At 39.6% G+C, this 16,917-nt stretch overlaps 1 protein-coding gene across 2 annotated transcripts in view; it reads left to right on the top strand.

The window, feature by feature from the left end:
- Positions 1-8,399: 8,399 nt before the first annotated feature.
- coro1ca (coronin, actin binding protein, 1Ca) overlaps positions 8,400-16,917 on the top strand; it is a 33,602-nt gene continuing 25,084 nt past the window's right edge. The window contains exons 1-2 of one of the 2 annotated variants that reach the window (XM_059336519.1): positions 8,418-8,531; positions 16,666-16,686. In XM_059336519.1, coding sequence (XP_059192502.1) covers positions 16,671-16,686 — 16 coding nt within the window. In that variant the 5' untranslated portion in view covers positions 8,418-8,531; positions 16,666-16,670. Of the gene's footprint in view, positions 8,532-16,665; positions 16,687-16,917 lie in introns of both variants that reach the window. The other variant, XM_059336520.1, reaches the window with a different exon arrangement.

Raw genomic sequence — 16,917 nt, 5'->3', positions numbered from 1 at the left:
TACAGTGGATCTGTGTTGTTTTTCTTGTGAACACAATTCAAAAATAATTGTAACTAATTGAAAGACAAGCAAATGTGTTACAGTGTTGATGCTTTACATGCATTATTACGAACGTAAAGCAGGCTTCCAGTAGAGAAAACATGAAGAAGTGCCTTCTATGGTGGCCTTAAAATTGAGAAAACATATAGGAAACTTTCTGCACACTGGTGCCCTTTTTATTTTTTCTCTCTGCCCTCAGATCGCCTGAATCCTCTGCTGCGTTAAGAAACGCTGTTTAAGATCTTCCTGAATGGGAAAACTATGACGGCCATGACTAAATATCTGTGCAGTGACTCAACTTTGATCTTGTGTGTGTCCTGAAATTACATCACCATGCCCCAATCTGTATGCTTTGGCAGGAGAGTCGTTTTCTAACAGCCAGGTTATATAACATTTAGCTTCCTGTCACTGTTTGCATGACATCAGTGAATTACTTAAGTTACACGCTCATGTTCCTCCTGTTGTACATGACTGTGCGTGTCTGTATAATGAAAGGAGGGCCCTGTGTACAATGTAGCATGTGGTGGGCCACTGAGGCGGCAAAGATGTTATTCTGTGTTGTTTGTGTGTGAATTGACACCTCTATAAAGCATTTCAGCCTCCCCCTTTTTTTTCTTTTCTTTTTTTTCTGCATGTACATGAAACCAGAGACTGGTATTTCCCAGAATGTGAAATGGAAAACTAATGTGCCTGGCTGCTTTAAACTTGTAAAACATTTAAATGACTAGAGACTAGAGAAGCTTTGTAAAACTCATCATTAGTGTGCCACAAAGTCTGAGGAGTCTGTTCTTAATTAGTGCTGATCTTAAACTAAACACAGATTGCCTTTTGTCTAGACAAACTTTAGAGCGACCTTTAACACTTTTCAAACAGAAGAACACGAGGACTTCAGGCCGCCTGTCTGTCAGCACGGCAGCCTTCAGTCCACAGTCTCTGGGTGTGTTTCCTTCTTCTGCTGGTGAATTCTTGGCTGACATACCTCCACTTTTGTTTTATTATCTGAGGACGTATCCTGTTTTGGACGTCACTATAGAGACCAAGAGAAACAAAAGAATACGGTCTAGCCTATTTTTCACATAATTTCCTTCACTCCTGGAAGTACCCAGGTTGGCTGCAATTACTCACCATTTATCCCAGACACAAGCATCCTTTTACCATCTCCTACTTATCTTAACTGGGTTCCTGCAGTGAAGCAGAATGTACTGTGTAGACCATGACACCAGCATGCAACAGTATTGGGTAAAGGACACTCTTTGTGTCAGAATGAGCACCGCACATATACATATACATGTATTTTTATTGGTGGGAAAATCAGTCAAAAATGATATTGGTTTACATCCTCCAAGTTGTATTATTAATATTTAAATATATTTTATTTGTAAACCTTATTTTTGTTTTGATATTTGATTTGACTCTACCTAGGTTTTTTGGGGGTTTTTTTTGTGGGGTTTTTTATTGCTTTTATTTTTCTACTATCATTCTGTTCTTTCGTGTTGATTTTAAGCATAAATGAACATGTACATTCTTTATTTTTGTATGTGAACAAAAGAAAAAAAAAAACAATAAAGAGAAGTTTGAAAAAAAAATGATATTGGTTTATACAATAAAAATAGCTTTTAGCTGTTTTTCCAGAAAGCTTTTTATATACACACAGAGAAAGAGATGCATCTGTCTGCATATTTTTGCACAGATTAATGATATTAATACATTAATGTAATTCTTATTACTCTGTATGTTGTGCATATATTGTTCCTCTTTATATAATATGTGAATATTTTCCATACCTCATTTCTTATAAACAACATTGAGAGTGGAAGGCAAAGGAAGATTTTCCTATATTTACACACCATAGACTGTATACACACACGCACAGGTCGACCAATATTATAATTAATACAATTCTACATAATCTGTATTCTGTCTGTTTTACTAGTATTATAGTGTAATATATTCTTATATATTATATTACATTATAATGTTATCTTTATTCCTGTATTTATTTTTCAATCATGTTTCTTTATAAACCGGTATCCAGAGTGGAAAGCAAAAGAAGAATTGTTATTATACAATGAAATTTATTATACCTATGCATGCAACAAACGCTTTGGCTCGACTTGATCAAGAGTTATTTCAGTGTTATTCTCCTATCTTCCACTAGGATGCAAGGTGAAAAGGTCATCCAGATTAAATCTCGGCTCAGGATCAAAACACATTATCCATGTTGGCTACCTGAATCCACACCAGCGTTACAAAGTGATGCAGAAATGAAAAGGAAAACTCCTCCAAGGTTTCTCAAGGCAGCAAAAACTAAAGCTTCACGTCTGTGTTTCCCCTGATTGTATTAGTCAAATGTGCTGTGACATCACATGGATGTAATATAAGGCTCCCATTGCTTGTGGATTTGAGGGAGGACTGAACATCACCAAACATCCAACAAAGAGCACTCTGTCGGTCAGAGAGAGCAAACAACTCGGCTACAACGTCTAACTGGTGAGTGGAACATATGATAAGAGATCAATATTATATGAATCCTCAGTGTGAAGGTAGTGATGATGTCATGAGCCAGACCTGTGCACAGCTTCTTGTGTTGTACTAATCAGAGCACAGAAGAAATGTAAAGTTGTCTGTTTACCCGATGCTCAAACCTGCGAGAAGTTCCTGGTTCATTGGTTTTGAATTCCTGTATGTCTGCGTATGTCGAGGCAGCAGAGCACATGGTGATCAAGTGATCAGCTTTGGGCTCTCACGGAGGATGAGAGGGAATAACAGAGCAGTTGTTTAGAGGGATAGACGGCCTGAAGGAAAGGGGATCCCCGCGTTGGCTGATAGAAGAGGCAAATTCCACCGATCACTATGGAATTATCCTGATGACTCCGCATGATGAAAGATAGTTCTGTAACTTGTTTCATTGACGTCCTTACACTATCTGTTATTTTGTCATGTATTTCTAATCTCTTTCCCAATATCAGAGCATGGAAAACAACATGTTTCTATCTTCTCACTCAGCTGTGTCACCATTGTAGGGTGATAACATTAGCTCTCTCAGCCATGTGTCTGGCCAGTGTGCAGGCCTGTCAGATGATAAGACAACAGCAGTCATATGTTGTCACACAGACGGGGCATGAGGATGCAGACAGGAAACAGACTCATGGTCCACAACATTGTTCATTGTGCCTCGCCATTTTCTTTGCTTACTGCTGCAGTTTAGTGGGTGAAAACTTGTTAAACAATTAGACAGTCTCATGGAAAAGTTTGTCTCTGCAACACAGTGATTAGTTTTGCCTTATGTTCTGCTTTCTTTGTAAACAACGCTGCTCTTATTCCACCTCCTCCAACTGCTACAACTCATACAAGAGTGAGGATATTGATCTTCAGGGAAGATGATTATATACAAAACATATTAACCATATTTAGATGGATATAATGCAGGGTTTTATTCAAGTTACACTTTCCTATCAGCTGCTAAGATCACACCTTCATCATACATCAGCGTTGGGTAGTGACAGATTCCATAAATCAGGATTACGTACTCAGATAACATAAAATAAGTGACTATAATTAGCCTAGAATACATTTGAAAAATGTGCAATTAGATTATAGTTACATTGTCAAGAATTACTTGATCATATTTTTAATACATCTTTAAAATAGATATAAAAAAATTAAGTAAACAAATGTGTAAACATGGAGGTGTTAAAAGATTAAAAGAAATCCTTAAATCCTGGTTAACTGAGTTATTTTGCTTGGTGCAATATCCCTCTTTCCCATGAATAGTGGCATATTTATTTATTTATCTTTATTTATTCATATCTATAAATGAGCAGTTGACTTTTGCAATTTAACTCAATTGAGTGCTATTTTTTGCTGCCTTTTGTCATTTTTCTTTTTATAATTTGTTAGAAGTCCGTTTCACACCTACATTGTTCATTTGGTCATTTTTTGAACAAGTGGTTTACTTAAACTACTTTTTCTTCGTAGCTTTATTTAACTAAACTACATTTCTCCCCGTGTAACTCAGCTGTAGTTTAACTTCTTCAAGTGTGATGTAACTGGTAGCTAGCAAAACTATGTTTTTAAAGAGGTTCCTGGCAACACTGCAGTGGTTCGCACTGTCCATAAGACCCTGTGAAACTTTAATACTACATATATTTAATGCTTTCTGTTTTAATTTTAATTTCACACAGCTCCCCAACATTTTTGGAATTGGGGTTGTTTCTGAGAGGGAATCATCAATTGGTCAGACTAATTGTTTCTGGTGTCAGCTGTGATGCTGGTTTATAACATTCACCAAAAATGTGCATATCACACTTTTTTTTTAGGAAGAGGCTTTACTGAAATTGCTGAATCATGTATGTATAAGTCCAAAACAAATTATTAAAATTCACAAGTGAGACTGCTGCATCTTGTGACTGTAATTTGTCTTAAAGTTGAGCGACTGTTGACATAGCAAGTGCATGAATAAGCCAACAGAGGGTATTCTATAGCAGTTAAAGTCATAAGATACTCCAATTCACCACTTATATGAAAATAGCTCCTGTGTGACTATGAGTTGTTTGCGACATGGTCTCTTCTCAAGACTGAAACCATTTCTAATGCACAGACAGTGATATTAATCCCAGGTGTCTGCTCAGTTTGTTCCACTCAGTCCCAGTATTTTTTCAGTGTATTATTCCAACAGGAAATATAAGAAGGCAAAAGCAACTGCTTCTGGGCTGGCATTTGCAACACGTGGCATAATTTGGGAGGATTGGTATTTTGTTGTGAGGTTAACACCATGTCTTTCTCCACAGACCAGTATGGGACAGAACCAGGATAAATTAGAAGGTGGAGATGAGGCCCTCGGTGAAGGGTCGGAGGAGACGGGGCCAAGCCCTGACTCTGGAGGAGCTGGAAATCAAACAGGTGATGTCATGGAGGGAGGAAGCTCCTGTGCGGAGGAGGCTGGTAACACCAGGGAAAATTCAGGGGAGCCAGACGCTGAGGATCTGGAACGGAGCCCCGGCCAGGAGCCAACAACACCTTCTAGTGAAAACCACATAAATTTGTCGGTGAGCCCTTACACTGCAAAGGAGGTGAGACAGGGAGGGGCTGCAGGAAAGGAGGGAAGAGGAGGAGGAGGAGGAGGAGGAGGCAGGACCGCTCTGCTGGTTCCACAGGAGACGGACAGGAACCAAAAGAGTAGAGCGAGGATTGAGGAAAGAGCTGGAGGATACAAGCAGTTCAGAAGAGAGAAGAAGAAGACTGAGGAGGAGCCTCACACAGCCTCAAAGATCAAGATGGACTATCAGGATGAGGGAAGCGTCCAACATGAGGAGATCCAAGATGGAAACTTCTCCACTGGAGTTTCATATGAAAATTCAGAGGATGCAAACTTGCTTGAAAACACCGATGAGGACTCTGTGATGGTGAAGATGAGCACACGTGGAGCTCATGCAGGAAGTGAGAAGATACTGTGTATTCAACAAGATCAGCAGGACACCATTATGGCTGAAGATGAAGATATTAAACTCTGTGCAGGAACAGTGGGCCGCTTCAGTGAGAGGAAGTTACTGCCTGCGGCTCAACCCCAACATCTTTTGAAAAACAGTCTGCAGAAAGAGTCTCTATTGGACGTGAGCGACACCATTCATCGTAGACCTCCAAAAGAGAGAACAGAGAGTGATACAAAAGAGGAAACATGTGAGGTGAAGCCAGTTTTGAATGACTACTATTCAACTAAACCAAAGGTCACTGACGCTGATGATCAACAGGAGTCAGTGAGGCCTTCTTTGCAAATGGACGCAAGTGAAACAAATCAAAAGACAGACTCAGATTCTGTCACTGAACCCAGTTCTATTTTGGAGAAGCTTCTGAAGAGAGCTAGAAAGGAGACAACCCCAGAAATAAAACAGGTGGATGTTGCTGCAAAGAAGATCCTTGATAGCGCACCAACAGAGCCATCCACTGATAAAATATACGAGTCAGGTGTTAATTCACCTTCATCAGAATGTGACATGAAGGGGTTGAAAGAGAAACTGCCTGAAGAAAACGGTGCAACCAAAGATCGCCAAATTAAGGATTCAGAAATCAAACTAACAGCTGCTGCTGACACTATGACCCCAGATTGTTTTCTTCCTGGAGTGATTGGGAATACTTTGTGTGAGAGCTCACTCACAAAATCCCTTTGTTCCACAGCTGATAATCAGAGTACAGGGGAGAATATCAACTCTACATCAGTCAATGAAGATATGGAGATGAAGCCAAACATGGGCCCTTTCAAAAACCTGCTACAATCAGCACATGAGAGAGCGTCATGTGAAGTGAGCATTGTGATCACTGAGGAATCTGCACCTTTATCAGTATCTGATATAAAGTCCAAACTGACCAAAAGTGGTGTACAAATTGCAGACGCATGCTGTTTACTTACTGCTGAGAAGACAGACACCAGCTCTGTTAGACCAGCTCTACAAATAAAGAGTGACACTGAGTGCAAAGCTGATCCACAGCTATCTGGCTCTGCATGCTCAGATGCTCAATCTGTGAGGAGGAAGAAGGTGAAGGACTCTGCTGAAGACACCGCTGCACCAGCTGTGGATGCAGACAGTGCAGTTACCTCAGAGGAAAGCCACCAGGTCATGAAGCAGGATCCAAATATGACACTTAACAAAGAAAATATGATGCCAGAGCAATCTGATGAAAAACCTGGCAAAGAGGGAGATGACACCGTCGTGAAGAGAAATAAATCCCAAAGCAGTCCCAAATCGAGGCCTGTCTCGGAGCTCATAAAGGAGACCATTCAACTGCATGAAAAGCTGCAGCACCAGGACTGGCCAAAGGCAGCTGAAGTCAAGTTGGATGAACAGGGCCAGTCTGTGAAGGTGGCACAGATGAAGGCGGCTTTTGACTCGGCTCAGAAATCCCCAGACAAGGCAATCGAGAGGAAGCCATCAATGAGAAGAGGTAAGGGTCAAATCTTTTGTACGGCAATGTAAATATATTATAATATGAATAACTAGAAACTGTGGACAGTGCAGAATACATGAGGCATGCAAGAATAGCAGGCATATGAATCAGTGAGTCATTTCTTATTAATAAATGAAGTCTGCTTTTCTGCTCTGTGCACCAATAATAATTTGGGTCGCCAGATTCGCCACAAACACTTGCATCAACCCTCATCTACAAAACTGAAGTAGTGGTAAAGAAAAAATAGATTGGATGATGGAATACAGCTGTTTTCTTCTGCATCACTCAGGGTGTGTGAAATAACGCCATCTTGTGGTGCTGTTATGCACTTGTGGTACATTGTGTTCTTCAGGAGAATTGGGATATATTTTTGATGTTATAAAATGATATATAGAACAGTAATATTGTACAAGCATGTTCAGTTGTTTCACTGCATATCACTAACTGGATGATAACGTTTTTATACACATATGAGGCAGTCTGCATAAAAAAGAGAGTATCAAATAATTATATTCTCTTATAAAACCATCCAGCCACATATATTTGTGTATAGACTAGGTGTATATCCTTATATTTGGTAACCATAACTTTATCCTCATTCACTCACAGTTGCATTTACACACATAAACACACACTCTATCTAATAGAGCTCGATAATATATTGACAGCATATTGTTAATTTTATATGAGACTAGATATTTTTTCTTAGATTTTGCATATTGTAATTCTTGGAACACTTTCTAAACTAACCAGACTGTTCTAACTGTTCTATTAATGTCATTTACCTACTATGTATTTATATCCACATTAGTGACTTAAAAAAAAAAAATGTCTTTGTGGAATTATTTTGGGAAAGCACCAACAGTCAACCCAGCAAATCATTGTAATATGGATATCTACCAAATGACCCAATTAATAATTGATGGAACATGTATATACTATATATGTATATATAATATTGTATATACTATATATGTATATGTATATATATACTATATATGTATATATAATATTACTCATATAGCCCATTTTAGTTGCTCTGAAATCAATAGATATTGCTTGATATTGATAATGCATTGTATACTTTGTGTAAGTAAAATTGTGCTTTTCTTTCTAACTGTGATTATAATATAAAACGGAACTGTGATTATAATATAAAACGGAAAAATGTCAAATAGATATCATAAAATAATACCAGTGCCACAATAATACCACAGGAGTTTAATACACTATAAAAACACCTTAAACACACAATGGTGATTTTCGGTAACTGGGAACCTGAAGAAAGGAGGCGTGAGCTTTGTTTCTTGTGAGCAAACAAAATCGCTGTGATTGGCTGTTGGAGCTGTCCGTCAAGAGCCACTCATCCATACAGCGATCGCCAAGCCAAAGGAGGGGGCGGGACTAGCGTCAGAGTGGGGAAAGAGCACACAGAGCGAGTGGTGTCAGCACAGCAGCGGCTCCGGCAGAGGGAGGAATCAAGTGGGATACGCGTTGGGCTGTGTTATATCATTCGGCTTTCTGGAATACTTTAATTTTCCTCACAGAAGGTAGGTTACAGATTATGTGGATTGTTTAGAATCTGTTTTGTTGTCCCCCTCCTGTGAAATGGTTTGCAACGGTCTTCATTTGTCCACCGACAGCCATCCAGACAGGAAAGTGCATGCGCTAGCTAAAATGAATCGGGATAGTCAGAACAGTTTTTTTTTTTAGCTAGCACTAGCCTTCAACGGCGGTTCACTGACAATGCCAAAAAAGTTTCTAACCCATAACCAAAGCAATTTCTAGTTTCAAGAAGGTTCTTGTTTCTTTTGGTGTTGGGTGGGTTTGGAGGATAATTCACGACATAAAATGTGCTGCTATTGAGCGGGGTGGGGTAGCTAACCATAGTGCGGCAGGAAAACTTATCTCCGGAACGATAGATCCACATACACGGAGGTGCAGGCTGCACAACCGCGCCCTGGCCCCTGGCTCCCTCACTGTTAATATTGGCTCTTCAAACTGAACAATAGCCTCCAAACAGGTATATACTATGTCATTCCAAAAGACGATTTTTTTTGTCCATTTGATCTTATTCCAATATACGCAATATTCATCAAAATGCCAGGTTCAGATTTGACCCACTAACACACTGGTATGGAAGATAAATGAGAAAGGGTCGCTGCTTCCATGCTAGCAACTACAAATGTTACCTAAATACATAGTCGCTGTGTCCTCCACCACTGCTTGTTTGGCCATAACACGTGCAGGATTGGTGGTATAAAAATGTGCAGAATCAGTTCAGATAGCTATTTCAACTTCTTTTTAGTCAGTCAATGACGGCAAACAGAAATATCGTGTGGCTGCACCTGAGTCTACTGCTGAGGCAATCGGTATTATGGTGACAGCTGTTTTTAATTGGTGTCATTTTGCAGCAAAACAAGGATTGGATTTTATTATATTGAAGTTAAATTAAAAAGAGCGTATATGATACAAGCAGTGTCTTCAAAAGCACTGTATTGTCTGATTAATCTGATCCACCTAAATATTTTAATTAAACTTTTAACAACTGGACCATATATGTTGTAATGAAATTGTATATTGATGCATGTTTTAACAGGGAAACGTTTTATTGGTAGGGCTGCCACTAAAGATTATTTTTGTTATTGATTTATCTGTCCATTATTTTTTGATTACTTACAAAAAAGAGAAAAGCAGCAAGTAATCACAGCTGGAACCAGAAAGTATTCCCAATAACCAATTAGTCAATTAAGTAATGAATCAATTAGTTAATTGTTTGCCCTTTACTTGCTTCCGCCCTGGTCACAAGTATTATGAATTAGCTTCACCCCTTAAAATTTGACTTGGCCCCGCCTTGGAGTCGCAAGTAATGTGGTCCACAAATATCATTCCTGGAAAGCAAAATATTGGAAATTGATCCAAAACTGAAGGTTGATTGGGGGGGGGGGGGTCATTAAAGATGCTCTCCTCCTCACTTGGCAGTCGTAAATGGTCCCTTCAGTCGTCCCTAGTGGCTGAATGATGACCCAAATGGTCCTCTGTGTGACCCTTCTGTCTGTACGCCACCACCGGCTCATTTGCCTGCTCATGACAATAGGGTAGTTTGATTTGTAATGACCGTGGTTAGTGTGCCAAAAGGGCAACATGATTTGCATATTTTGACCCCTGTCTTGAACTGGCTTACTTGGGTCCCATGTGTAATCAGCTTTGTGGTTGCAGGAGTTTCCCTCGCAGAGACTCGCTGTGGGATGCAGAGCAGGTGAAGGCTGACAGAGCGACCCCAGGGTCGACAGTCAGCAGTACTACAGCTGTGTTTGGGCTTGTTAACCATTCCAGACGCATCAACCTCTACTGGTTGTGCTGCAGTACAAGGTCTTCAGAAGTGCGCAGCCTGCCTTCCTATGGCAGAGCTGAGAAAGGAAGTGGGTCAGGAAGCTGAGGGAAATAAGCATAAGATGTGAGGGAGTGTTGGTTCCTATCAACTGCAGCAGGGAGTGCTAGTGTGGGTTGTGGTGAACTCACGAGTGCATGTTTAACATTTTAAGTTGGTTTCAGGAAGACCAGTCAGTATTGTATCCAGTATACAACAAATCCATTAAATTGATGTAATCAGTGTTGATGGAGGTCGGGCTAAGTCCAGCTGTTCCCTGCTGGCCATCTGAAGTTCATGGTTGTACTAAAATAGTTGTGAAAAAGCAGTTCAGGAGTAAGAAATGTGTACATTAGATAGAAGGTAGCTCAGCAGAAAATTGATATCTCTCCTGTTATAATCTAATGATAAATGTGGAAAGAAACTAAATATTTGGTCAGTAGTTTGGCATCTTCATCTCAGTTGGACTCAAAGAGTGCATTCTTCTCACATGTCTGACATACCTCAGTTTGTGTCCAGTCCTGTCTGTGCAAGATGTTATCTCAGTCCACACTTTCAAGAAGAGTTTCTTCCAGAAACTCTCAGAATGACATGCCACAACTTGAATATCCAACAAATTTTTAAAAAATAAATCTGTAGGTTTTCCTGTGCTACAAATGTATTTTTGCCAGACAAGATGTCCGGTGGTTATTTCTGAGGACAGGTGGAAAGAAACATCTCGTTATCCAGCCACCTGCTTTGCATATTAGTGTGTTTGTTTGTTTGGACGAGCCTGCGGATGAAGAGGATCACATGCCTAAATCTGTGCTGCTAATTGCTTACAGAGTAGAAAACAAACACACCGCTTAAAGACAATGGATGTTTTTGCATGTGCTAAAATTGTTTAAGAATACAAGTCCATAGTCTTTGTTAATTAAGCTACAATTTAGTATGCAAAACATATAAAAGGAAATAGTTGTCTATCTCAGCTTGTAGAGGTGTGTGTGTTTTTACATATAATAGGGTCAATTACCCCCCTTTTGTATATACACTTTTTTTTTTAGAAATACATTTGCTTGGAATCTAAATCAAAGATGAAGTTCAGAGGCCCTCTCCTCCTACGTTTATGAACTCCTTCAGCTTTAAAATGCTTGGTAGCTTTGTCACTCCTGTAGATACACACAGGCTAATACCATTTCTTCCATTGGTCTTTCCCACCACAGCTGACAACATCTGTTGAAATGGAGCAGTGGTTTGTGCATTGCTTATTGGGGGAGGGGGAAGTAGCCGATCAGGAAGAGGAAGGGACATGCTATGTACTCTCCAGCTGTGGTATTTTGGAGTTGACTTTAAAAAAAAAAAAAGAACAATAGACAGGGGGTTTGGCTTTGTCTTCATGTGATGTATTTAGTGTTGATCACCTAAAAAGGAAAGTGAAAACTTGGGCAGAAGTTGTATATTTAGGTTGTGTTACTTTGGATAGTAAAGTAACCCTACACACAAACACTCATAAAACGAGAGCTTTTCCTGTTATGAGTAATTTAATAGGATTTTGAAGTGGTCTCTTTTAAACTTTGACTTTTAAGTAGGATAAGAAGTTTAGGAGTTAGTCTTTTAAGACTCGAAGAACTGTAGCTGATAGAGAGTTGGGAATGAGGTTTGAGCGGGAGTACAATTTTAAAGCATGGTCAGCGTCACACTAAATATACCGACATGTTCTGACATTTATGTTTCCTACGTCTGAAATCTAAGGAGTCTGTTTTTCCTTTTTTGAAATGAGGAAGTTGGCGAAACCTCATGTTTTGACTTCTGGTGTTCATCTGGAAATGTCTGACACAGTACATGGTATTGATGCATGTACATAACCTTTACCTAGTTAGAGGACTATGATTGGATTAGATTGGTTCTGTCTACGTGTTACCTAGCATTAAGTTGGACTTTGAGCCACGTTGCTCTTGTGTCTGCAAATCTCATTTGCTACAGAGTATAAAATAATACAATAGCATTCCTTGAAACACTGGTGCGTAATGTATTGTGTTCCAGTAGTATTTAAATTGAGCAGAGCACAGACTGCATGGTCACTTGGGTTGGAAGAGTGGTGAAAAAACAGCACCTTATCTCATTGTTGCAAAAAGCACTGGAATGTAGCTGGAATCTGATTACAATGGTGGTCCGTGGCCTTGGTTACAGGAAGGGGATTTAGGTGGCGTCTCATGCGGTCTTGGTGACAAAAGGCAAAAGGCAGCCAGTGTATGGGGAGCACTGAGGCGATATCACTGGTGTGTGTGTGTGTATAGTGGCGGCGAGGGGTGGCATGGGTAGCAAAGTGTGGGAAAGAAAAGTCTGACCATTACTGCCTGTAAGGTCTTTAAAGTTTCAATGTAAACGTTCTGACAAAAAAAAATACCAATAATGTAGAATGTGTAGATTGATCACATGTTGTGTCCATCCTGTATTGTGGGCATATTAGGATACAGTTTGTCGAATGGATGTAACTTCTATGCATGGTCTGCAGTGACCTGGACTGTAGATACCATGATGACGTTAGCAGCCACATAACAGGGAAGTCGGCAATAACAACAATGATGAAAAGCACCTACAAACAAAGGAATTGCAAAACTAAACATGAAGGAGATAAGACCTGTTGAAAAACATGGTGGAGCCTTGTTTTTATTTGCTGATTGCATTTATCCGTTTGGGCTTCATGCATGCCAGTGACCTCAGCTTACATACTATTTCCAAGATGAATGAATGAAACAACAATTAGTTAATGGGAAAATATTTTTGAAAATCTGTGGTTTTAGTCAGTTACCAAAGTTCTTATAGCCCCCCCCCCCCCCCCTTTTTTTTTTTTTTTCCCCACTTACGGTAATTTCTGGTTGGAAGTGTCATTGTCCCTGGCTTCACCTTGAGGGTCCTGAAACAACTGGAGGTGGATTGATACTAGGATTTACCTCATGCAGACTGTCCTATTCTGCTCTGTGTCAATAGGGTCCCGGTATTAGGTCCTCTGCCCCCTGCAATCTATTGAACTGTTGCAAAATTGTATTGATTCTGGTATAACTGGTTTTTGATATGAATTATTAGCAGCCGAGTATTTTGGATTTTCGTGTTGTTTACATCCAGCCTCCGGGGGGGAGACTAATGGGTATTTACTTCTAAGTCAAGCTCAACCAGTTTTGAGAAACGGGTCTATTTTCTGTCAACATCACAGCCAATAGCCCTTCAGGGTAATGACCTTAGGAAAAACCGTCTAAAAATATTTATACTTGGCATGTTTAATAAAAGCTGATGGAATAGTAATATAGATAGTTCCATGCACATATTGTATACAGCAATAGACAGTTTACAGTTGTTTTCTAAAAAAACTGTGTTATGGAGACTGTTTAGGCTTTGTCATAATTCTGCTCTAATTCTGCCGTCCCTCCCTCTCCCACATCAGCTCATCCTGATTTGTGGCTGGGATTTTCATGTTATGTCACATCTCACAAACTAAGCGCACTATAAAAAAAACCCCACAGAGCATCAAGGTCAGTTTTGAACCCATAAAACAAGGTTGTGAAAAGGCTGTCTATACATTTGTTATTGACAAACAAAGTTCAACATTGTATTGTCCAGAATAAGCTATTATATTTGGGTTTCACAGAGCCACAATAGGTAGAGTCGTAATCCTGGTTAGGCTGCTCATCTGATGTAGCAGGGATCTTATTGTCCAAGTATTGTAGGTATGCAGTTAGTTACTCTGTCTTGCTCTTGGAACTGAAGCCAAAATGTTATCTTCTGACATCTCAACAATATCAGGGTGGGGCAATAATAATGTTGTCTTTGAGCTTAGTCAATGAGGAACCAGTTGGAGTACAAATGGCTGTTGGCAGAAAGGGGTGGCCTCACGTTTTAATTATAATATGTGAACATAACCGAATGTGACAGGGAAAGAGAGCATTAAATGTCGTCTGTCAATGAGGATGTGCCATAATCTTGCATGTTATGCACATGCTTAAAGTCTATACACAATCTCTTTGAATGAGGTGAATGTCCTAGTTGTAGGGACCTCTGATGAGTCAGAAAAAAAGAGGAGAAATTTAGATTTTCCTGATGGTCACCTTCAAGTACTTTATTGATCTTAGTGTTCAGTTACTGAAATGCATCTTGGATCAAGTGACAGAAAAGGTGTTTGTTCTTCCAGTAATACATCCTGGCACACCTACCAAACATGAGCCCTCACTGTGCTTTCTTTGTTTTGGTCTTTGTTTCCTCTTTGTAGCTGTTTTGCAGTCTTATGTCAGGGCGAAACAATTTCCACTTGGTTTAATGGAAGGCAGCAGGCTGTACTGTGATTGTGTGGTAAAGACGAGAGGAAGACCCTCTATGGCCTAACAAAGTGAGCTCTACGGCAAGCATGAACGGCCTAAATTCTTCCATTATCACCTTCTTTTTCCAAACCATTTCATAGCAGTGTGTTAAATGTAGGAGATTTGATACTACCGACACATGGCAAGGCTGCCATTTAATGATATTACAAGGAGAAGCACATTTGTGTTTGCAGTTTTAAAGTATGGTCAGAATACCCAATGAAAGTGAAGTACAGTGCTCAATTTTTCATGAGACCCACATTTCTTCATCAGAATTGTCAGATGTAAATGGAGTTGAGGAATGCAGAGAAGGATGTTAAAAAGTGTGTCACACTGGTCCCATTTCCTGTTGGTCATTTCCTCAGGCAGTGGGGTCCTCCTTTTGTCTCTGCACATCAGGGTCAGCACTGCTCAATAAGGTACATAGCTCTCCTTTCATCTGATTTGCCCAACAGATACTTCCAGTCTTTTGGCTTGAATTAGGGCTGGCTCAGTGAGCTGTAAACCTCAGGAGAGTGTCACTGAGTAGCATAGCATTCCCCTAAGGTGTGTCTCTATCTCTCGCTCTCTGGCATATGTCTGTGGCTGTCAGACTGGTGCCAGCCTTCAACACAGCCCCTGCTGACATTGTTGCATGCAAATGTCAGCCATGATCATTATGACGTTAATGTTTGGGAAATGGGGGTGGGTCATAAAAGCTGAATATTAAATAATTGATTTACAGGATTCAGTGTTGAGATTTTAAATTGCCTCCTGCAGTTTTTTGGAGTCCTTTGTGTTTTTATGAATTTGTTTTGTAATTTTGACGAATAAAGATGTCATTTTATCATTCAGGGTTTTTTTTAATACATTTTTATTTGTAGTCTTAACTTAATCATTGCAGTGTGCTCCACTGGATGCAGGAAACCAGTTTTCTAGTGGTTGTTATATATAGATATTCCCTTTGTGTTGACAATGACTTTGTTCACTGTTAGTTTCTGGTCTTTCTGTTCCACAGAAATCTAACAGGAAGTTGGCTGTCTGGATAAGGGCTTTGGTAGTTTTAAGCAGAATAACGCTGCCTCTCTGGTTCCTGCTTGTTTACACAAACACTCTAACTTGGCCACTATTAAGGATATTATTTTCCTGGGATATTGATTAAAAGTATAGTATTATGTTTATAATTTGTGTTTCCTCATAATCTAGAACATAGTCTAGGCAGGATTTATTTGTTTTTTTGAATGCGAGTGCACACAGACTGGGCGATATGACGATATATATCGTCAAAATATTAAATGTCTATTGTGAATATAGTTTTCTATATATTGTCCCTATCCCAATGCTGAAAACCAAGCAGCTGGAATGCTTAAAGACATTAACGTTATTTGTACAATACTTTACGTGGAGTGAATCGTAGAGCCACTGTTTTGCAAATATGTAGTATGAACCATACAAAAATAGGATATACTATGTAGTTATTCATTTAGTTATGCACAACCACCATAAGCAGGCCACAAAAGCATCTACATTCCTTTTTTGTGTGCTTTTTTTTTTTTTCGGTTTACTTGTTTCAGGTGCAGGTGAAAGATAATAATGTTCTTGCATAATAGTCCCGCTGGAAAAGGGAGTTTTTGCTTTGGCATTTGTCCATGGCAGGATAAGGATCTGTCTCTTTCAGTGAAGGAGGTGAAATTTGTTTGAATCCCTGTAGGATTTTCTGGGAGGCTCAACACATGTCTTGTCATGTGTCATTCCAAGGCCTGAGGTGATTGAGTCCTGAGTGTTGAAAATTATTCCAAGTCTGTGTTAAGCCTGAATTCATCAACATGTCAGCTGATTAGAGTGCTACTCCAGGATTTTAGCAGCACAGTAATTGGTTTATGTGCAGGTGCAATGTCATTAATATTATGATTGACATATGGGAAATACCCCAGTTGTATAAATAATTTCCCTGCAGAAATCATCCCTAATGGTAATCTTTTTTTTCCTTTTGTGTCTTGTCAGTTGGAATGGCTGCTAACCACGGTGAGCATCCACCGACTAAGGTCGTCAGGATACACCACTACCACACAAGGCTAACTCACAAAGACCCAGTGTTGCATAATTTGCTGCAACCCCACCCAGTCTGCTCTGATCTACAACGCGTACACTGATAGCCTCACCCTCTCTTCATAAAGGTTTCATATCCAAATTGTCAGGTTTGGAGATAATATACAGGACTAATTAATGCTTTTTTTCTGTGACTGTATTATGGGT

This window comes from Centropristis striata, chromosome 7, assembly GCF_030273125.1.
Source record: "Centropristis striata isolate RG_2023a ecotype Rhode Island chromosome 7, C.striata_1.0, whole genome shotgun sequence".
Taxonomy (NCBI): Eukaryota; Metazoa; Chordata; class Actinopteri; order Perciformes; family Serranidae; genus Centropristis; species Centropristis striata.
This window is presented reverse-complemented; position numbering and strand designations above follow the sequence as displayed.